At 47.0% G+C, this 23,279-nt stretch overlaps 1 protein-coding gene and 1 long non-coding RNA gene across 6 annotated transcripts in view; both read left to right on the top strand.

The window, feature by feature from the left end:
* Nucleotides 1-23,279, top strand: part of LOC146049645 (uncharacterized) — a 210,844-nt gene that overhangs the window by 133,069 nt on the left and 54,496 nt on the right. For 4 of the 5 annotated variants that reach the window (XR_014466169.1, XR_014466166.1, XR_014466165.1 and 1 more), the window contains one exon: nucleotides 10,595-10,657. The exons of the other annotated variant lie outside the window; for it this stretch is intronic. This is a non-coding gene — a long non-coding RNA (uncharacterized LOC146049645). The remainder of the gene's footprint in view (nucleotides 1-10,594; nucleotides 10,658-23,279) is intronic. 5 annotated transcript variants of the gene reach the window in all.
* On the top strand, nucleotides 2,726-4,537 carry LOC146050256 (uncharacterized). Its single transcript, XM_083167184.1, has 2 exons — nucleotides 2,726-3,365; nucleotides 3,738-4,537. The coding sequence occupies exons 1-2, from the start codon at nucleotides 2,726-2,728 to the stop codon at nucleotides 4,535-4,537; spliced, it is 1,440 nt and encodes a 479-aa protein (XP_083023310.1).

Raw genomic sequence — 23,279 nt, 5'->3', positions numbered from 1 at the left:
GTCAGGATGTGCGATCTGTGATTCCTAAACCCTTATAAGAGGGCTACCCTGACAGTCTATACCAGTGATGGCTAACCTTGACATTCCAGCTGTTGTTGAACTACACATCCCACCATGCCCTGCATCAGTTTTAGCATAGCCAATTGGTAAAACTGTAGCAGGGCATGCTGGGATGTGTCGTTCAACAAAGCTGGAGTGTCAAGGTTAGCCCTCACTGGGCTATACCGCTCTAGCAAGAGCCGCAGCCTGACTGTTACCTGGAGCGTGCTGCCTTAACGGATTGTAGTGTTTGTGCTCTATTGTGCGATCTGACCACTATATGAATAATATGTTTAACTAGTTAGCAGAGTATTGCCGGTTATATCTTGCTGAAACGTCTGGCAATGATTACTGATATACAGATGACTTAAACAATATGGGTGGTTCAGAAGGCAATAACACCTTATTAAAAACACAGCTCAAACATGATTGAATACAGGCATGACCACTAATGGACAAGAGTGAAGGTGCATACACACTGAAAGATTTGAAGCAAGATGTGGACGTTCCCGATCGAAAGGAACAGCCTATTCAACCTAATGGTTCCTTGCAACAGGCGACCATTAGGATTGGTCTATGATATTTCTAGCATGCAGGAAGATCATAGGCCAATTTTTGGTGAAGTGTTTCAAATAGTTTTGTGTGTACGCACGTTGAACGATTTGAAACCATCTTAAACAATGTTGGATAATTTCCAACATAGTTTCCAACATTGTTTCGTGTGTTTGCACCTTTTAGAATAAGCTATTCATATGTGCAAGTGGATACAATACATTGGTATAATAAATTAGAATCTCTCCCGGAGCAGTGGTCATGCTAAACGAAATAATAAAGTTTTGAAAAATGATATGGCTGCTGTATCAGCCCATTACTGGCATGCGGTCATTTGGTCTACAGCATGGTCGACACCATTAGGTCGACATGGGTCTAGGTTGACATAGAAAAAGTTCGACATGGTTCTAGGGCGAAAGGTCATTAGTTCGACAGACTATTAGTTCGACAGTGTCTAGGTGGACAGTCAAATGGTTGACATGGGGTTTTTCACTGTTTTTTGATCTGACATGTGCCAACAGGCGGTATTTCATGCCCTACCATCCACTAGGGTGTGGTGGGAGAATAATATAGTGTGCTGAGCGCAGCGAGCGATGCGAGGGGATGCGGTGCACTTTAAACTGTGTCCATGTCGACTGTGTTTATATTCAGGTAAAAAAACAGTGAAAAACCCCATATCGACCTTTTGACTCTCGACCTAGACCTTGTCGAACTAATGACCTGTCGAACTAATGACCTTTCAACCTAGAACCATGTCGACCTTTTCCCATGTTGACCTAATGGTGTCGACCATCATGCTGTAGACCAAATTATCCCAACCCCCCATTACTATAGCCAAACAGATTACAAAAAAGGGTACTTGTTTCCTAGCACGGCCCGACGATTTACAATCGTATGGCATCTTATGCATTCTATCGCATCGCATGCCATATAGCAGCATGCTATGCGATTTTAAATTGTATAAGCACCCTAATGGTTGCTTACAATGTTAAATGCACCCCCACGCCACCCCCACTATCAACACCAACCCGAAGCGTGGCGAGCAGCGGCGGTACGCATCCTCCGACCTTTTCATACCCCCAGTATCCACGGCGGCGTGGAGTTGATTTTATCTAGTGTGGCGATGCAGCGAGCCACAGAGCCCGAAGCGTGGCGAGCGGACGCGTATTACTTTACATGTATTCCGCGTCCCTTCGCTGCTCTCGCCATGATTCGGGCTCGGTGGCTCGCTGCGCTCGCCACACTATCTAACATCAACTCCACGCTGATGTGGATGGTGGGGGTATCAAAAGGTCGGAGGACACGTACCGCCGCCCCTCGCGGGCTCACTGCGCTCGCCACGCTTCGGGTTGGCGTTGATAGTGGGGGTGGCGTGAGGGTGCTTTTAACATTGTAAGCACCCATTACGGTGCTTATACAATTAATAATCTTATAGGGGGGCCATTTAACATTAAAAGCACCCATTAGGGTGCTTATACAATTTTTAAAATCGTATCTCATCGCATTGTATGCCATTGTATGCCATATACAATGGTATATGATTTTAAATTGTATAACATCGGGTGCCATCTCGTCGCATCGCATACCATTGTAAGGCTTATGGTATACGATGCGATGGGCGCCGTGCTAGGAAACAAGTACCCAAAAAAGTATAACAGTGTGTAACAAACGAAAACATAAAATAAATATTCCAAACTGACAATGGTTCATATAATATCAAGCAGGAAAAAACACCTTATATGCTTTTAAAATAATGCAAATAACATTCTATATACTGTAATTATTGGTGTTAAACGTGAAATTCCCAAACCGGTGAAGCTGACAAATTATACCCCGTTCTCATTGCCTAAAAAACCCGGGTATTTGGCAGGGCGAGCGGTAATTTCCCGTGTCGTGTCTCAGTGTGAACGCGTCCTTTTGAAATTCCCGGGTGTTATGCCCCGGGAATTACACACGGGTTTTTTGCAGGGTTTTTCCTGGGTAAAACACGGGTGTACTTCAGTCTGAACAGCGCAGACACGGGTTTTTCAAACATGATGGAAAAAAAGAAGCTCATTGGCGGATGTGATCATGTGACGTGACGTCCATTTCATGCTGCGTCTGACGTCCATATGCTGCGTCGAGGAGAGCAGACATGTCGCATTGGAGGGATGAGGAAGTGCTCGAGCTGCTAGCAGTGAGAGGAGAGGAGGAGATAAAAAAGCAAGTGACCGGCACAGTGAAGGACTCCGTTGTTTACTACAACATCGCCAAAATCCTGTCTGCCCGTGGCATCGTCAAAACGCAGCAACAGGTAGTGAATAAACTCAAAGCCCTGCGGAAGCAGTATGCTAAGGTCCATGACCTAAACAGGAGGAAGAGTGGTGGTGCCCGTATGGACTGGCCATTTTATGACCAGTGTAATGTCATCTTTGGGAACTCTGCACTGGCTAATCCCATATCACTGTCCTCCTCCAGCAGTTTTGCTGGCAGTGCAGCAAGTGTCTGTGAAGAAAACGCAGTAGCAGCAGCAGCGTCACCCATTGACCTTGAGGCCACAGACAGTGAAATGGATTCCCGCTCAGTCCATGGTGAAGCCCAATGTGAAGTTCTGGATTCATCATTTAACTCCCACAATTCAGCTGTAGGCCCCACGGCATTCTCTTCACCTGTGCAGCATCCGCCATCACCTTTGCAGCGACCACCATCAACGCCTGCATCATCACTACCTGCTGAAGGAAGTCCAGCCTTTGAAGCATTGCCACAGAGTGCACGTCCAAAGTTGCGGACCAACAGTAAGTTTATAACTTTTTACACACACCATTATTACACAGTACTATATTTTTGTTTATTAAAGAAATATGTCGCAGCATGTAGCAAGAGTGCAGGAGGGAAAAGGCCTCAAGCATGCATGTGCCAACACTGCTTTTTTATTTAAGTATTTTTGAAATTTAACATCCACATGCATCTGTGCAGAGGGGATCTGATTCAGGCCTGTCAGCAACATTGCTAACACGTCTGAATGAGAAGTTAAGGTTTTACTGATATCTAGCCTTCAGCACAGATGGTTTTCCAAGTGCATGGGCAACAACAATGTCTTTTGGGTAGAAGGAGAAGTAACATTATTATAGTCTTGTATAGTAATGTGTTGTTTGTTTTTCCCATAGTTTATAATGTGCCACTGAGAAGAAAGAGGTCCACTAAGATGGAACAAGCCACAAAAGCAATGACCACCGTAATGCTTGAACACCTGAAGGAAATGGATAATTCGATGCAAGTTCATGAAGATGCTCGTCTGCAGCGATTTATGGACAATGAGCGTGACCTACAGAACACGTTCATTACTGCCATTGTTGGTATGCATGAGCGTATCAATCGAGAGAACCGAGATACGCAGATGGAGTTCCTTAATAGTCTATTTAGGGCACAAGGCCATGCACTGCCCCAGCCACCACACAATAATTTTCAGTATGGTTATCCAATGTATAGCGCAGGCCAACCAAATTTTGTAGGCCCAACCCAGGGGAACATGGTGCCATACAGCACACCTCACCCACCACCAATGTCACACCTTTTCCCTGAGTATGCTGCTGGGACTCCTCAGCCTCAAGCAAATGACCTCCATTTCCCTGAGCGTACAGCAGGTCCACCTCAGCCTCCCCCAGTTCCACCGCACTCCTCAGAGTATGCGTCTGGGACACCACAGCCTCCAGCAAATCCTCGACATTTCCAAGAGCGTACAGCTGGTGCACCTCAGCCTCCACCAGTTCCTCCGCAGTGCCCCGAGTATGCTGCTGGGGCACCTCAGCCTCCAGCAAATCACTGCCATTTCCCTGAGCGTACACCGGGTGCAACTCAGCCTCCCACAGTTCCACCACACTGCCTTGATTATGCGGCTGGTCCACATAGTCATGCGGAGAATCGAACGGCTCCAAGAAAGGAAAACCCCCGCTACCATGTGCTGTAGAGGTGTTTATTGACTTTTTGTTTATTTGTCTGCCCACCCGGCCTGTACAGAAGTTATGTAAGGCATTTGGGTATTGTCATTACAGTTTTATTATATTTTTCTATGTGCATTTTTGGTACACTTTATGCTATTTAACTAAAAAAATATATGTTGTACATATGAATAAAATATGTACAAACAAACAGAAATGTTTTTGAAGTTTATTGAAAATTAAAAACTATAGTACACTAGTGGGTTAAAGCAAATATGTTATTGGTAATGGTGTTGCGAATGTCTTCTGCACATGTGTTTGTCCCCTCATACATCTCAGAATCTGCAGAGTGATCTGATTCCTCAGGCTCCAGTACGGTCCATTCTGGTAGAAACTGTTCTTTCTTAAACTCACATATGTTGTGCAACACACAGCAGGCAGCAACTACATGAGGCATGAAGCTGGTATCAATGTCATTGCGCTTCATTAAACAACGCCAACGGCCTTTTAGACGGCCAAAGGCATTTTCTACCACCATTCGTGCAGAACTGAGGGTGTGGGTGAAATCAATTTGTTCCGGGGTAAGTTGATGGCGCTGGGTGAACCCCTTCATTAACCATCGTCGTAATGGGTATGCTGCATCCCCGATTATATGTACTGGGATCTCCACCCCATCGATGATCTTCGATTTCTGCAAAGTAAAATAAGAGTTACAATATGGAATTCTTGGAGTACAAGTATGCTATTCAGATTGCCACTTTTCTCTACCGGTGTAAAGAGAGACATTGAAAAACAACAATACATGTGGTACGTTGGTTATACATACATGCATACATAACACTAAAAATATCCCAACTGCAACATGCAAAAACATATCTTTACCTCTCTAGGGAACAACCAGCCATCCTGCTTCTCCTCAGCAATAAGGTATAGGTCCGAATTTGCTAGAACCCTTGCATCATGGGAACGGCCAGGCCAGCCAATGAAGACATCAGTGAAGCTGAAAATATAAAGTGTTAAGATTTCTGTTTAGTTACCCTAGCAATACGCAAAGTACAGTTTAATATTATCATAAAAAAATGTACTTACCAATATTTGTGGTCCACTACAGCCTGTAGAATTATGGAGTGCCAGCCTTTGCGATTAAAGTAATCCGCATGGTTTTCTGTGGGGGCAATAATAGGAATGTGTGTACCGTCTATAGCTCCAGCACACTGTGGATATCCACGATGCAGGAAACCAGCGATGATGTCGTCCAACCTTTGTCCTTGAGGTAAGGTGATGAAACGACGGTAAAGTCCTTCCAGCAAAGCCTGCGTCACCTCATGGACTATAGTGCATACAGTGGATCTCCCCACTCCAAACAAGCAGGCGACTGTGCGGTATTCTCCCGGTGTAGCATACCACCATAGCGCTATCGCTAGTCTCTTTCTAGGTGAGATGGGTATTCTGCAGTTTGTGGTCTGTCTGGAAAGTGCAGGGGTTAGAAGGTCCAGCACATACTGAAAGGTCCCACGTGACATGCGAAAATGCTCCATCCACTGGTCATCCTCATAACCCTCCACTGTAGACCAAAATACCTCGCCATGAGAGCAGTCTCTGGTCCACATTCGCCGGGTACTGGATGTGCTGAACCTCAATATGGAGGTAACGCTGGAGGTGATGAAAGCTCTTCTCCTTCGCACATAATGAAGGCGAGCACTGTCTCTCTCAGCAAGAAATTGCGCTCTCCTCCTCTTCAAAGTGCATTGTGCAAGGTAGCACAATGTAAGCAGCTGCAGCAAGCTCTCATTTGCTGCATGAAACAGCAAAATGGTGCAAAACAAAAGCATCTCATCAGCCATGATTCCAGCAATGCAGTGTGCTTGGAAAAAACAGGCCACTTTATATGACATCATCCTCAGCCAGCCAATAACAGCTGCTTTCTAAAACAGCCAATCACAGCTACTTTTTCAACAGCCAATCAAAGCTGCTTTTATATTCACACACTTGTTGGCAGGGCAGACCAGGGGAAGCAGTGTGAACGCGTCATACACGGGAATTTCCCGGGTTTAAGGTGCTGTATGAACGGGGTAGAAAAGTATCCATTCTCTGTGCCCCGCCAAAAACCCGGCAAGAAAAACCCGGGATTTTGCAGGGGCGGCAATGAGAACATGGTATTACAGATACATACAGAGGAAATGCCAGATGAAATGTTGAGTGGTGTGATAATGTCCACTGTTATGTCGACCTTGGCTCGTGTCAACCTTCAGTGATGGACCCAATGTATGTTGACCTTAGTGCAATCAGCCCATACCAAGAGTAACATCAGGCATTAGGAAGGAATCAGAGTGAAGGTCAGTGGATATTTCCCCAGGATGCTATTTACATTTTATGCACTAAAAAAAGTGATATTTTATGATTCAGTAAAAAGATCCTTAGTGCACCTACGAGAACGCTTACTAGGTGTTGTAGGTCTCAGCTGAAGCTATGGGTAGCACCTCCCATAGCAATGAATAAAGACTGAACTGTCGCAAAAACCGAGCTTGTAACATGGCTAATTGGCTGGTACTTTATCTCTACCAGTCGCTAAAGCTTACCGCATCTCCCTGTCAGCCTGAAAATGTCAGGAGCTGATTGGTTGGTACTTTGGAGGCCTATGTACTAACCTTGGGATAAAGTGTCTAGTTATGAAGTACCAGCCAATCAGTTCCTCACTGCCATGTTACAGGAGGTGTTTGAAAATGTCTGATAGGATCTGGCGTGTTGGTAGATTAGAAAGATCTGCGATCGTAAGATGTGCGCATAAATTAGCCTTCAAATCTTTTGCCTGTCCTGGACAAAAGATTTCAGGCAAGCGCACATCTTTACCAAAGATTTTTCTTAAAATCCCATGTGCGTTCCTATGGATCTTTTGTTAAATCTTCTGATCTTTCGTGCAGCACGTAAGATCAGAAGATTCAGCTAAAGATCCACGGGAGCGCGCATCGGACCGATATCGACCGATTATCGGTAAACATCGGACAATATATCGGCCGATTTATCGGAAATCGGCCAATCGGCCCAAAATCCGTTCTAGTGTGTGGGCACCTTTAGTACATAGACCTCTTTGAGGTCCATTTATCAAAAGTTTTAGCTCCAGCCAATCCGCTCCTGTCATGTTTTTGAAAAATGGCATTTGGGAGCTGGTTTGCTGCAGCACCATTTATCATAAGCAATAGGTTTTAAGTGTCTAAAAGGGATTTAAAGATTGTGCCCTGTATCTCTCCCCACAATATCTCTCTCCAAGATTTCATGAATCTCCCACAAAGTGAGGGTAGTACATACAGCTCATGTGCAGCTAACCCCAACTGCCGCCCGCATGCCACACAGGCAGAGAGATATCATGGCATGTAGAAAGGTAAAGTGGGAGAGATACAGTACCAGCCAAACAACTCCTATTATTATTAATGACAGAAGCTGGTAGTTTGGTACTTTATCTCTCTCCCTGCTGTTATAAATTGCCCCCTTAGATTGGACTAACTGCCCCAATAGCTCACTTACCTTGATCTTCTTGGCGGCTCCATCTCCTCTGGTCCTCCTGGAGCCGCCGTAACTCTCTTCTGCTCATCTCGATCTGAAATAAAAGCACAATAAAAAAAAAACAATGTCCAGTAAAGCACAGGTGTTATGGTGCTCTGAACAGCGGGATCCTGTAGAAATCTGCTGGGAGTACTACACTAGCTGTCGCAACAAACTAGCTCTCTCTTCCAGAAACAGCTTCTCTCTTCAGCAACTGACAAGTTGCTACAGTTGGGACAGCAAAATGGCCGATCCTGCCCATACACTGAGGCCAGGCGGCCATATTTGTTACTGGCATTTATATAATCAGCTATGGAGATCTGTATTCTGGTGAATTAAGCTAACTATTGCTGCTGATTAATTTACAAATGTGAGAGGTACACAGGCTGTAGATACCCAAAACTACATTCATTGAATTGTGACATGTTTAGACCTTTTAAGTTTGTCGACCTTCAGTGGTCCACCTAATGCATGCCAACCTTTTCAATGTGTGTGTGTGTGTGTGTGTGTGTGATATTTTTGGGGTGAGGGTTTGCGCTTTTTTTGTGAAATTTTTGCGGGGCTGGAGGGGGGGGGGGTGTATGTTCTGGCTGTGTGTGTGTGTGTTATTTTCGGGTGAGGGTTTGTGCTTTTTTTGTGAAATTTTTGGAGCGGGGGGGGGGGGAGTTTTTGTATTTTCTGGCTGTGTGTGTGTGTGTGTGTGTGTGTGTATAATCATTTTTATTAGCCTGGTGATTTTTCCCCTTGGTTGTCCAGGGAGGCCAGATAACTAATGTTATGGCTAAATCAGAGGAAAATAGCTTGGTGATAGCAGACACAGACCGGTTATAGTGCCAGATGCACTAAGCTTTAAAAGTGATAAAATGGAGAGTGATAAACAGCCAGCCAATCAGCTCCTGCCTGACATTTTTCAAACACAGCGTGTGACATGGCAGGTGGGAGCTGATTGGCTGGCTGTTTATCACTCTCCATTTTATCACTTTTGAAGCTTAGTACAGTACATCTGGCCCATAGTCCCTAACCTGTCCGTGAGTGGGTCTGCTCAGTATAGCCGGAAGTACACACTTAGCAGCTTTATATGACTGCTGTGAGGCGCGGAAGGACAGCTACTTTACCTATACAATGACACACGTCCGTGTAACGCTTGTTTACATTAGTCTATATTAGGGTGGCCAATCCTGGGATCAGGATTGGCGGAATTTGGCCCCAAAATGTCAGAGATTTCAATTATATCCCAACTTCGGGATTAGACTGCGCTCACACGCTGCCCGTTTTTTCCCGACCACATCGTGCAGCCTGCGCAGTGTGACTAGGTCATAGGTCATGCTGCGCAGGCTGCACTGCTGTACCTCACCTGCCGGAAATTGCCGGCTCCTGGCTCCACTACAGCAGCTCCTCCTGCCACCTCAGCATTAAGCCGGAAGCTTAAGCTGCTGACATCCCCTAGCACAGTGGCATGTGACTAACCTGCTAGAAAGGTAATGTTACTGTAGTTCTAAATGCAGTTTAATTGGGGCGTACTGTTTACATTTTCTGCACGTGCCGATGTCGGCTCCCAGCCACCGATGAAATCGCTGGGCAGGGGTGTAAGTTCATCCCGGTCACCCGGATACAAGCTGGAATTTGGTGACCCCTCTTAAAGGAATAAAGTGAAAACAAATATTGTGCATGTGAATATGTGTCAGCAGTCACAGGTGTGTGCCATCTCACAGTGCAGTGGGGGCACCATTGCTTGCTGCAGCGCAGGCTGAGCGGTACCAGGCAGGAGTTGTCCTGTCCTCTATTGCAGCTGTTAGCAGAGACAGAGCCGATTAACTATACATTATGCAGCAACAGCGGGTTCCTCGCAGCGCTCCATCGGAAGAGCAGCGGTCACACTTGGAACCACACATGTGCTGCTGTACATGAAGGTGCCCCTTCAGGGCTTGGAGCCCAGAGACTAACACCTCCATTGCTTCTGGGAGTTACTACTACCCCCTAATTGCTGGGTAAACACGTCACCCAGCCTAAGCAAGGTTCCCCACACTATGCAGAAATGAAAGGCTTTGCCTGGTCTGTGGGTTCCCTTCCACTGCTGCAAACTGGTGGGGAAGGCCGGTGTTTCATGCTTCTTGTCTGGTTTTTCTCCATTAATCCTTATTTTCCTATGTAAGTGTCTGCAGAGTTAATATCACTAAACCTTAATTGGAGTATCTACTACAATAAACTATTTTATAAGTGTATAGCTTGGCAGAAAATATGTTTGCTACTGAAAGTCTACTAGCCCATAGGCTCTTCCATAGTGTTCTTGGTGATTCCCTTTGTTACTGCACTTACCTGGACTGTGTTCATAAGTGTCCACGTGATGAAAAAGTCTTTACTCTTAGAGTGAGCGTTTGTTAAAAATGTTTTACGATCTATTATGATTATTAGAATATTCACAGCTGTGGTTCTTCTTTATGTAATCTGTGGTTGTATGTAAATCACTAAAGTTACGGCATACATAATATATATTATATATCTCTTGTCTGTTGCTCACGTCCCTCTTGTTATGTGACACATTACAGGTTTCTCAGACAACAGATGGCTTGGATGCTGACCTGTGGAAAGATGGTTTGTTCAAGTCCAAGGTGACCAGATACCTTTGTTTCACCAGAGCCTTCTTGAGAGAGAATGTATAGATGTAGGGGTGTATTCACTGTTGGTCTTTAGGTCCATTCTGTCTAAAACAGCATATTTTACGCCTGGAAAAAAAGTCTAGATGAATTGTAGTATTCACTATCATTTTTTCTAGACAGTCTAAAGCATTTCACCTGTCAACTCTTTTCGTTTGCCTCGCCTGTCTAAATGAGTCATTTGGACTTTTTGTTTCACTTTGTCTAAACTCAGCCATGTTAATCTGATTTAGCCTATTCAGTGTCTGATTGTCTAAATGGATTCTACAGTTTTCAGGCAGGCTTTAGACAAAATGAACTAGACAATTTCTTCTGTCGGGACTGCTCTACAAAACATAAAATATTATTTTATTTATGTCGTTTTTTAAATGAATCAATGTAATTTATTGTCATTTTACTTATAAATAAATTTTGTATGTTTATTATTGCCTATATAAATATATTTAGATTTTTTTCATAATTTTTTTTTTTTAACGCAGTACTTGATCCCGGCATGGACTGAGGAGAGCCGGAGAATGTCTGTGTACATCCTGCAGCTCCTCACCCCAAATTGCGCTATTGTCCACCTATCGGCCAATCAGAAGTCGCACGGCCGCTAGGCGGCCAAAAGCGCTGTTTGGCAGCAGGAGGGCGGCAGGAGGGTGCCAGAGGGTGCAGGTGGGCGGCAGGAGGGTGCAGGCGGGCAGCAGGAGGGTGCCAGAAGGTGAAGGAGGGCAGCAGGAGGGTGAACGCGGGTGCCGGTGGGCAGCAGGCAGGTGAAGGAGGGCAGCAGGGGGGTGAAGGAGGGTGACAGAGGACAGCATGACGGGTGACAGGGCAGCAGGCGGGTGAAGGAGGGCAGCAGGGACGTGAAGGAGGGTGCTTGTGGGCATCAGGGGGGTGAAGGAGCGTGCTGTAGTGCAGCAGGCGGGTGAAGGAGGGCAGCAGGTGGGTGAAGGAGGGCAGCAGGGGCGTGAAGGAGGGTGCCTGTGGGCATCAGGGGGGTGAAGGAGGGTTCTGTAGTGCAGCAGGTGGGTGAAGGAGGGCAGCAAGTGGGTGAAAGAGGGCAGCTGGAGGGTGACAGAGGCAGCACGGGGGCTCAGGTGGGCAGCAGCACGGGGCGCAGGTGGGCAGCAGCACGGGGGCGCAGGTGGGCAGCAGCACGGGGGCGCAGGTGGGCAGCAGGGAGTGAATGAGGGCAGCAGGAGGGGGGCACAAATGGGCAGCAGAAAGCAGCAGGAGGGGCACAGGTGGCATCAGATTTTACAGATTCAGGGGCACGGGTGGGCAGCAGGAGGGTATGGAAGGGCAGAAGTAGGGCAGCAGGGGGGCTGAAGGTGACCAGCAGGGTGATGCAGGTGGGCAGCAGGAGGGTGGAACAATGGCGGCTGGTGTGCTCCATGCCGAATTGCTGGGGATTCTTACCTGGCTATCGATCACCGGCGGCCAGACACAGTGGGTGGGCAGCGGCCAGGCGTGCACTCCAGGGCGGCTTGCGGGGATTCCGGCACTCAGGGCTGACAGCGGGCGGCACCCCGGATACTGCAAGTAGGAAGGAGGTGGGCTGGCAGCGGACTGACAGCGGGGGAAGGCAGCGGACTGACAGCGGGGGAGGCAGCGGACTGACAGCGGGGGAAGCAGCGGACTGACAGCGGGGGAGGCAGCGGGCGGGAGTGCACTCCAGGGTGGACAGCGAGCTGTACACTGGAGGCTGCAAGGAGGGATGGGGGATGCAAGCGCCGGGCCAGCCAGTATGAAAGGGGAGCAGGGGGGATGTCCAGCGCACTCCCCTGCATGTGGATTAAAGAAGCAGGGGAGTGCGCTGGACATCCCCCCTGCTCCCCTTACATTCATACTGGCTGGCACGGCTGCATCCCCCATCCCTCCTTGCAGCCTCCAGTGTACAGCTCGCTGTCCGCCTTGGAGTGCACTCCCGTCCGCTGTCTTCCCCGCTGTCAGCCCGCTGAGTGCATTTATGTTCACACGCTGGCCGCCAGCCCCCCGGCTGCTGACACAGCCCGGAGCAAAGGGGGACCATGGGGAGAGCCTGAGGTGAGGTGAGATGCATGCCCGCATCAGAGCTCCGGGACGGGGTCAAAGCTGTGTCAGCAGCCGGGGGGCTGGCGGCCAGCGTGTGAACATAAATCATGCAGGGCAGACGGAGTTTCACTCCAGGGACAGGTCTGTACCCAGCAGGGAGGGGGGGACACAGTAAAATTAAAACCGCTGGTGCCCAGTTAACTCCCCTGCATTTACATGAACGAAGCAGGGGAGTTTGAAGAAAAAGATAAAGTTTTACACTCACCCAGCATGCAGGCGAATTGGACATAGCCCCTTTCGCCTCATAGGTGTTTTAACGCCTGGAGGCGTTCCGCCCTGTATTCATTGTAAATACACTAATTGGTGAAAAGCTGAAACCAAATTCGCCTGTCTAGCTGATGTAAAAGCTAGAACAGGCAGAACTACATCAGCTAACGATGGACCCTGAATATGCCCCTTAGACAATCATAGATGTATACAATTCTTGGTACTTGTTTCCTAGCACGGCCACACCGATTTCCATCGGGGTGCTCGTGTTGGAAAAATCGCGTCGGTCGCATCGCATGCGATTTGGTCGCATGCGATGCGACCAACCCGATTTTTTAATTCAATCAAATGTGAATAGGGTCCCTGGGACCCGATTTTACATTGGATTCAATGTAAAATATTCCCTAGACCCCCAATTTTACACCGTAAACCCCACCCCACGATTGACGCCAACCCGAAGCGTGGCAAGCGCAGCGAGCCCGCGAGGGGCGGCGGTGCGCGTCCTCCGACCTTTTCATTCCCCTACTTTCCACGTCGGCGTGGAGTTCAGAATATAAAGTGTGGCGAGCGCAGCGAGCCACCAAGCCCGAAGCGTGGCGAGCGTACGCGTATAACTTCACAGGTATACGCGTCCCCTCACGGGGCTCGCTGCGCTCGCCACGCTTCGGGCTCTGTGGCTCGCTGCGCTTGCCACGCTTTATATTCTCAACTCCACGCCGACGTGGATAGTAGGGGAATGAAAAGGTCGGAGGACGCGCACCGCCGCCCCTCGCGGCCTTGCTGCGCTCGCCACGCTTCGGGTTCACGTCAATTGTGGGGTGACGACGGGGACATATATAATGTGAAATGGGTCATATTGGCCCATTTCACATTTTTTACTATGTGAGATGGACTAAATCAAGTCCATCTCATCTTGTGCCATTATAATGACACAAGACCAACGCGATGCTCCCAATTTCAATGTTAAAAAATATTTTAACATTGAAGCCTATGACAAAATCGCAGGCATCGCGTCGGTCGCGTCGGGGCCAATGTTAATGGTCGCGACCGACGCGATGCCCGCGATTTTCCCTTTGCCGGCAAAATGGACCTGATTTCAAAGGAAATCGGGTAAATCGCGGGCATCGTGTACCTTAACGTAAAGGTACATGATGCCCGCGATTGTGGCCGTGCTAGGAAACAAGTACCCAATTCTTATTATAGATGTTATATTATATTTTTATAGATGTAGACAATTCTTATTATAATCCTTCTGTACTGTACAGTATGTAGGATATATCCTGATGGTGGTGTGTAAACTAGCCTGGATTTAACTATAGATATTGCTGTGCTGATCCGATGTGACAGTGCGGCTGGAATGGCTTTTTTTGTATTTCCTTCCTGGGAAGCAGGGTGGAGTTATAAAACAAATTGCTCCTTATATTATGTTATTATATCTATTGCCCCATGCTGTCCATTTGGCTGCTATCCTGCATTTGGGGAGGGGGGGTAAATTAGATTTTTTTTGATAAGGTTAGTCAGAATAGAGATGATCATATCCTGTGGTTGGGGCGATTTTGGATTGGTTCTGGCTAAAACCACTAATTTACTGCTCCCTAAAGTTTAATGGGCAGGTAAGGGTAATTAGTATCTTAGTGTAGTTAGTGGGGGTGGGGGGGGGGGGGGGTGGGGGTAGTTGTTCTAGGGGCTCCAGGTATGCCTAAATTGGGGGGTAGGTTATACAGGGTGGGGGGTTTTGAGGTAGGTTTGTTTTGGGTTTAGTTTTATGTTTGACATGTCATTGCTAATATTGTATCTAGATACTATGGGTGACATTCTATGGGATGCGATTATCGTTTTTTTGCGGTAATTAGACCACAAAATGGCGATATCGCATTTTCCCATGAAATCGTTTATTTAATGGGATGCGCACAGGGGCTGAAATCGCATATTATGTGCGTTAAGGTCTGGTGAATAAAAATGCGAGATTAATTCGCATTTTTATCGCATCCAGATGTTTTCGCACAGAAAAGTATACAAGTCGCTTATTTAATGCAATGCGCATTTGCACATCGCATTTTTTAAGTGACTAATTATCGCACTTATTTCAGACCTGGGTCTGTTAGGCGAATTAGCCAGAACCCTGCACAGATCGCAATGTTCTGTGCAGGGTTCTGCTGTGAAAAATAATAGAAATGGTTAAAAAATAAAAAAAACGAGCGCGGGTCCCCCGCCCGAGTATAACCAGCCCCGGGCTCACTGAGCCGGTGTTGGTGACATAAAATCAGGGTCCCCGACAAATAGGGGTCCCCTTGATTTTATGAAACCAGCACCAGACTCAAGGTCCGGCGCTGGTTCCCAAAATACGGGGGACAAAGTGACTAGGGGTCCCCCATATTTTAAGAACCAGCACCGGACACAACCAGCCAGCAGGGTAATGCCACAGCCGGGGGAAGCTTATTATATAAGCTCCCACGGCCAAAGCATTAACCCCCTGGCTGGTCAGCATGGGCAGGGGTCCTGGGGAAGTGGGGACCCCCCCAATGAAGGGGTCCCCCCCCTCCAGGACTTACCAGCCCATGCTGATAGTCCGGGGCTGTCCCCGATGCCCCTGGCCGGTGGGCATCAGGCTGATGATTTGTGTAAAAAAAAGAATGAAAACTATTGTTTTACACTGGCGAACTATGAGTCCCAGCAAGCCTACCCCGCATGCTGGGACTTGGGGAACCACAAGTCCCAGCATGCGGGGCATTAAAGGGCCCGCTGGCACTTGTAGTTCTGCAGTGAAAAAAATAGTGCACAAAATCACACTGACACCCTGTAGAATAAAACTTTAATACACACAAAACACACACACACTGATACTTACCTACCTTGAGCCCGTAGGTCGGTCCCTGGATCCTGGGTCGGGGCTCCAGGGCAGAAGAGTCCGGTTCCGGGGCCTTGGTCCTGGTTCCGGGGCTGGTCCTGGGGTTCCGGGGCTCCTGGCGTGAAGAATCCGGGGTCCGGGATCCGTGGTAGTCCCCAGGGGTACCTAAGGAGGCAAATCCTACTCACCTGCTCCCCGGCGGCGACCTCCGGTGACAGCGCTGCTCCAGACTGGTACCCGGCTTGCAGGACTTTGCCCGGCGCTGAGATGTTTCCTCCTCGCCGTCTCTGCACAGAATGATTTCTCGGCCAATCAGGAGCCGAGAAAGTCGGCTCCTGATTGGCCAGAAATCATTCTGAATACAGACGCCGACGAAGTAACATCTCAGCGCATCCAGAGCAGAGATGTTACTTCGTCGGCGTCTGTATTCAGAATGATTTCTGGCCAATCAGGAGCCGACTTTCTCGGCTACTGATTGGCCGAGAAATCATTCTGTGCAGAGACGGCGAGGAGGAAACATCTCAGCGCCGGGCAAAGTCCTGCAAGCCGGGTACCAGTCTGGAGCAGCGCTGTCACCGGAGGTCGCCGCCGGGGAGCAGGTGAGTAGGATTTGCCTCCTTAGGTACCCCTGGGGACTACCACGGATCCCGGACCCCGGATTCTTCACGCCAGGAGCCCCGGAACCCCAGGACCAGCCCCGGAACCAGGACCAAGGCCCCGGAACCGGACTCTTCTGCCCTGGAGCCCCGGAGCTCGGACCCAGGATCCAGGGACCGACCTACAGGCTCAAGGTAGGTAAGTATCAGTGTGTGTGTGTTTTGTGTGTATTAAAGTTTTATTTTACAGGGTGTCAGTGTGATTTTGTGCACTATTTTTTTCACTGCAGAACTACAAGTGCCAGCGGGCCCTTTAATGCCCCGCATGCTGGGACTTGTGGTTCCCCAAGTTCCAGCATGCGGGGTAGGCTTGCTGGGACTCATAGTTCGCCAGTGTAAAACAATAGTTTTCATTCTTTTTTTTACACAAATCATCAGCCCGATGCCCACCGGCCAGGGGCATCGGGGACAGCCCCGGACTATCAGCATGGGCTGGTAAGTCCTGGAGGGGGGGGACCCCTTCATTGGGGGGGTCCCCACTTCCCCAGGACCCCTGCCCATGCTGACCAGCCAGGGGGTTAATGCTTTGGCCGCGGGAGCTTATATAATAAGCTTCCCCCGGCTGTGGCATTACCCTGCTGGCTGGTTGTGTCCGGTGCTGGTTCTTAAAATACGGGGGACCCCTAGTCACTTTGTCCCCCGTATTTTGGGAACCAGCGCCGGACCTTGAGTCTGGTGCTGGTTTCATAAAATCAAGGGGACCCCTATTTGTCGGGGACCCTGATTTTATGTCACCAGCACCGGCTCAGTGAGCCCGGGGCTGGTTATGCTCGGGCGGGGGACCCCGCGCTCGTTTTTTTTTTTACACTTTGCGCTGTCCTGCAAATGTGCGATTTTCAGACATGAAAATCGCACATTTTCAGGACTAAATACAGCGCACCACTTCGCTGCAAATCGCCCCTCTTCGCACTTTTCAGCCTCCAATGCGCATCACATTAAATATGCGCATTTTGACTGAAAAATGCGAATTTTAAATTGGCGATGTGGTGCGCAAATAAAACATGCGCATTTAGCGCATAGCATAGAATCTCGCCCCATATGTTACATGGTATATGAACACTCTGATAGTTATTCATGATGAGTGGCTTTGTGCAGTACACTATATATATAAATATATATATATACTGTATATTATATCCATTTACCCAAATGACGCCTCTGGGTATTCTCATTTTTATAACTCTATCAGCGGATGTGCTCCATACTATGCCCTTGATATTGTTAATTACTCATATTGTACCATGTCCCAAATTTGATGTATACCAATTATTACTTGACGTGTCTGCCTATTTGTGCACTTTGTTACTTTTGGAAAAATCAATAAAAAATTACTCGATATAAAGAAAGAAAAGAACGCCAGCATTTGCATTTTTGGAGTGTGCTAAAATAATGCTGGTTTATCAAAATTATAAAAATGTAATTTGTTCAACAAGTTACTGTTCACTAGACCCCACGTGTGTAGTGGTTCCTGCTCATTGCAGCACTGTTAAGTTTTCTCTGTTACCTGCAGTGATTGCAGATCCCTTGTTATTAAGTAGAGAATACATGCGGATGAAGGTAGGGATGCCAGTGGTTGGAATAGAGACGCCGGCATCCGGATTATGGAACTCCCTATAGGGGTCCGATATGTATACTTACGTTCGTGCTTTCACCTCTAACCCTCCTCAGGCCTAACACTAATCTGCCCACATACTTACGATTAGGATGTCGGTAGTCGGGATTCCAGCACTGGCAATCTCCATCCATGTTGGGATTCTGGCACCGGATATCTGGCTGCAAGTCGGGATACCGACACGATATTCTGACTGCGAGCAACACAACTGCAAGGGCCTTAATCTTCTCTTATTAAGCAGTATGTCATCTATAGGTTGGATCAGAGGTGGCCAAACCTGTCCTCAATATCTACCAACAGTTCATGTTTTCCAGGCAACCTATGATCTATAGTAGGAATGACTGCAGCAGGTTTGACAATGTGACAGTTAGTAATGACTACATGTTTTCCAGGCAACCTATGATCTATAGTAGGAATGACTGCAGCAGGTTTGACAATGTGACAGTTAGTAATGACTACAGCTGTGCAGCAGCTAGGTGATTTGGAAAATGTGGAGCATTGGTAGATCTCGAGGACCGGTTTGGCCACCCCTGGGCTGGATCATACAGGTTAAAGGTACATGGGAAAGATTTATTAAAGGTTGTGAAGAGGGTAATTGAAGAGTATAGTTATTTTTTAATATTTACTAGATGAATAAAAGCTAGAATCTGATTCTAAATTTCAGCCCAATCCCTTGCACTTCAACTCTTAAAGGACCTACACACAGGGAGATGGTGCTGAGCAATGTAGATCACTCAGCAATGTTAGCTGAGCATCTGATTTGAACTGGGAGGTGTCTGTTACAAATTCCACCAGAAGTAGGGACATTCTGAATTCCAGCAATTGGTGATGGAGCCCACTCATAAGGACACAATATTTGTCACAAATGGTGACAGAATATCTGACATAAATGTGGGTGAAATAGATATTATATAAAACCAAAGATAAATACAGATGTTTGAGGCACAATAAATTATTTTGAGCTTTGCTCATTGTTCTTTTTTATTTTATTTTGACAATGAATTGCCTAAGCTGCGGGCAAAAGTAAGGAACGTTAGGGCTGGAGGGCGCAGGACTTAGCTTATGTGTTCATTTAAGTTCATTATTTTGATATACTGTTTCCTAAATTTCGTAGATTGCAAGTTTCAGCCGTATTATAAGGACAATTAACTCCTTCATTTTAATTTTCAGCTATGGACTGGGACTATAACACACATAACATACGTTACATTACGTGTTTTCCTAAGACTCCGCTGCTGCTTTTGCTCTGTGTGTTGTTTAATAAGAGAAATTCCGTAGACAGAAGTAAATTACATCTTTAGGACAATAGTGATAAATAGCAAAATTCATCACTTATTAGCATATATCCCATATGTTCACTGTGTAATTATAGGGGCAGAGGCAGAACTCTGGGAGGCAATGGAGTCATCTGCCGCCGGGCTCCTGCTCCCAAGGGGGCACCTCTCCTCCCCCTGCAAGTTTAAATCAGTTATTTAAAAGCCAATGATATTGCTTCTGAGTTCTTAACTATATATGTTTTCTTTATCTATCTATCTATATTTATTAACATAAATATATATTTTATATAAGGTTATATAGGGTTTATGTGTGTGTTTGTGTGGGAGGGATATGTGTGAGAGGGGGGCACCAATATCTATCTTGCCTCCGGGCAACTGGAACAAAGTTACGCTACTGTATAGGGGCTAATTCATACCTGATTGCTGGCCCCGAAGATTTGCAGCCCAGTGATCAGGTAGCTGCCTCCCCACCCAAGTGAAATCCCACCCCTGTGCACGGCTGCAAAGAGAGGACATTTCATTCGGAATCAGAGACCGTCGCATTCATCCCCCCCCCACCCCCCGTGTGCAGTGCCCCATAAGCTATGACTTGGTGCTGTGAAGGTTGTGTGGAGATTGGGACCGCTAATGACTTCAGCGCCCCTCCCAACGGCCGGGAGCCACCTGCATTTCTGGGGCACTCCCTGAAAAAGCTGGAATGCCACCCACAAACAAACACCGGCTGTCAAACAGCCAACATATGGGGTGCAATCACAATTTGTTGCTGCCTGTAATTGCAAGGGCTTGCTCTGCAGACCGTGTGCATGCACGGTCCTCCGATAATCGCCAGGGCTGCGGATTTGCAGCCCTGCAATTCATTCTAAATCAGCCCCATAGTCAGCAAATTCTGAATGGTCATTTATGATGTTATCGGCTAAACTATAAGGGGAATGTCATGAATCTGGGTTATTCTGCTTGTTGTCTCCACCAAGGCCTGATTAATTAATGGAGAAACAAAGATGGAGTGGTGCGCTATCAATAGCAGCTGGCACTGGGTTGTCGGACCCAAAAATATTAAAGTAGAAAAGTGTGTCAGCGCTACCTGTTCCCAATAATGTAGACAAGATGGTTCTCAAAGGTAATTATTTAATAATTAATATCACAATTAATATACATCTAGCACATAACGATAAATTAATATGAAAAATAAAAAATTGAGCAATGTAATAAAATATCACAGGGATATATGTACTATTGAATTGAGATCTCCATCTTATGGGTATGGGTTGAAAAATATGGTTGTTAGATATTACCATCCTTTGTATCTTTGGAAATGGATATGTCCAAATGGTGGTGACACCAGCTGTCCTTGGTTGCCCTATAATTGCAAGGGCTCAGGCCTCCCTATTCAGCGTGTTATTCTCCTTTGCTGGAAATAGGAATAACGCAGATATCCCAGAAAAAATTGTAAGTCCAGGTAAACAGGAGTCGTAGAGCATCAGTGGGAGAGTGGACTGGTCACACTAGATGGATGGATACAAGGCGGTAGCAATTGCATTGGCGGATTCAAGGGGGGGCACCCGGGCACGTGCCCCTCCTATCATTTCATTTTATAGCTGGGGACCAGGGCTTTCCAACGAGCCCAGCACCGTTTCTCCAGTCCCCTGGAAACCTGAGATATCGCCTGGCAAAGGTGTAACGTTTTTCCCCATAAAATAATATGGGACCCTGGCACTAGGCAAATAAATAATAATAATAATATAAAACCAATATTATGGGAGAAAAAAACAACACAATTTAAAAAAATAACAAATATAGAAAAACATCTAAATAAATTGAGACATAATAGAATCTAAAAAAAAACACAGTTTACACATTAACACCGCCTTGTCCTAATGCAGAAACCTAGCTGCAGCCACACAAATGTGTAAACAAATACACAACACGTGAATGCAGCAATGCAGGCTTCATATCCAGCGCAGGCCTCGGTCCTTCATTAACACACCAAATATTGGCTATTGTTATATACATGACAGACAGACACTCAGAGAACATCCTTCCTCGGCAGTACCAGGCTGCACACACAACACCCAGCTCTTCTCCTTTTGTCTGTGTGCAGGGTACATATAACAGATGTGATATACACACAGTCACATAGCATGCATGGTTGCTGGGGAAAGGGAAGGAAGGAAAGGGAGGGGAGGGAGGGAGAGGGGGAGAAATAGAAATAATGGGGGAAATTTACTAAAAAAAAAATTCATACGCAATTACAATTTTTGGGGGTGTATACGTATTTTTGGCATTTACTATGCCAAAAAAAAACGTATTTTCATATTCTTAATGATGGGACATTCGTATTTGTATTTACAAATACGAATGATTACACCATCGATAGAATACGACAGGAATCACCATTCAAAAGAAAGGTGGTTCCTGATTTACTAAGCAGCCGTATTGATAATACGGCTGCTAATTGCCGTGAAACAGCCACGAAAATACAGCAGGTCCTCCATGGAAGCTCTGAAGTCTTGATCCGCCGTAGTCCAGGGCTTCTTCCAGCTTCTTCAAGCTGCCAGCATTTCCTGGAGCTCCCCGCGTCGGACTGAGAGGCGCAGAGATCCTTCATCCTCCGCACCTCTCATCAGAATGATTCTATTGGCTGCTTAGCGCGGCTTCTGATTGGCCGCTAGGCGGCCAATAGAATCATTCTGATGAGAGGCGTGGAGGATGAAAGCTCTCTGCGCCTCTCAGTCCGATGCAGGGAGCTGCTGGAATCGCCGTGTGTAATGTATGTATTAATGTATGTATTAAAGTTTTATTTTTCTTATGTGTCAGTGTGTGTTTATTTTACTATTTTTTTAACTGTGGAACTACAAGACCCAGCGGGCCCTTTAATGCCCCACAGGCTGGGACTTGTGGTTCTCCAAGTCCCAGCTTGCGGGGTAGGCTTGCTGGGACTCATAGTTCCACAGTTAAAAACAATAGTTTATTCTATTTTTTTACACACAATCAGCTCGATGCCCACCGCCCAGGGGCATCGAGGACAGTACCACGCTTCAGCCTGGTTAGGTAAGTCCTGGAGGGGGGACCCCTTTATTGGGGGGGTCCCCACTCCCACAGGGCCCCTGGCCAGGCTGACTGGTCAGAGGGTTAATGCTTTGGCCGGGGGGACTTGTATAAAAAGTCTCCCCCAGGCTGTGGCATTACCCTGCTGGCTGGTTGAGCCTGGGGCTGGTTCTTAAATACGGGGGGACCCCTAGTCATTTTGTGCCCCGTATTTTGGGAACCAGCCCCGGACCTGGAGCCTGACTGTTAAAAATCAGGGAACCCCTATTTGTCGGGTTCCCTGATTTTTAATTACCGGCCCCGGCTCTGTCAGCCAGGTGCTGGTTTCGGCTGTGGGGGGACCCCATGCCGGGTTTTTTTATTTATTTATTTTTCTTTCTTTTTTTACACCTTGCAGCCTGCACGGATCTGACTGATCCGTGCAGACTGCCTCAACTAATTCGTATTAGCGGCCGTATATACGGCCGTTAATACAAATTTATACGCCATCGGAGGGTTACAAAGCAGTCGTACTGTATTTGACTGCTTTGTAAATCCCCCTCCGGAACACGACAAAGCATATGAGGTATGCTGTCGTATTAATTCGTATTAAGAATACGAATGCAACTTTTTGCATTCGTATTCTTAGTATATTTCCCCCAATGTATCAATGATACGGAATCTTTTGGAATTTTTGTTTGTTTGTTTTGCTACCAATCATAGCATAACAATAGCACTGGTAACAATAGAAGACAGAGGCTCAGTCAGCTGAATGGTTAATGCATTGCATACATCTGACATCAGGGTCTCAAGCCTGTGACTATCACCATGATCCCCTTGCAGTCCTGGCTGTGCACCATGCTTCTAACAGCAG

The sequence above is a fragment of the Crinia signifera genome, chromosome 12 (assembly GCF_055691185.1).
Source record: "Crinia signifera chromosome 12, ASM5569118v1, whole genome shotgun sequence".
NCBI lineage: Eukaryota > Metazoa > Chordata > Amphibia > Anura > Myobatrachidae > Crinia > Crinia signifera.
The sequence above is the reverse complement of the archived record's forward strand: the minus strand, read 5'-3'. Positions and strand labels throughout refer to the sequence as shown.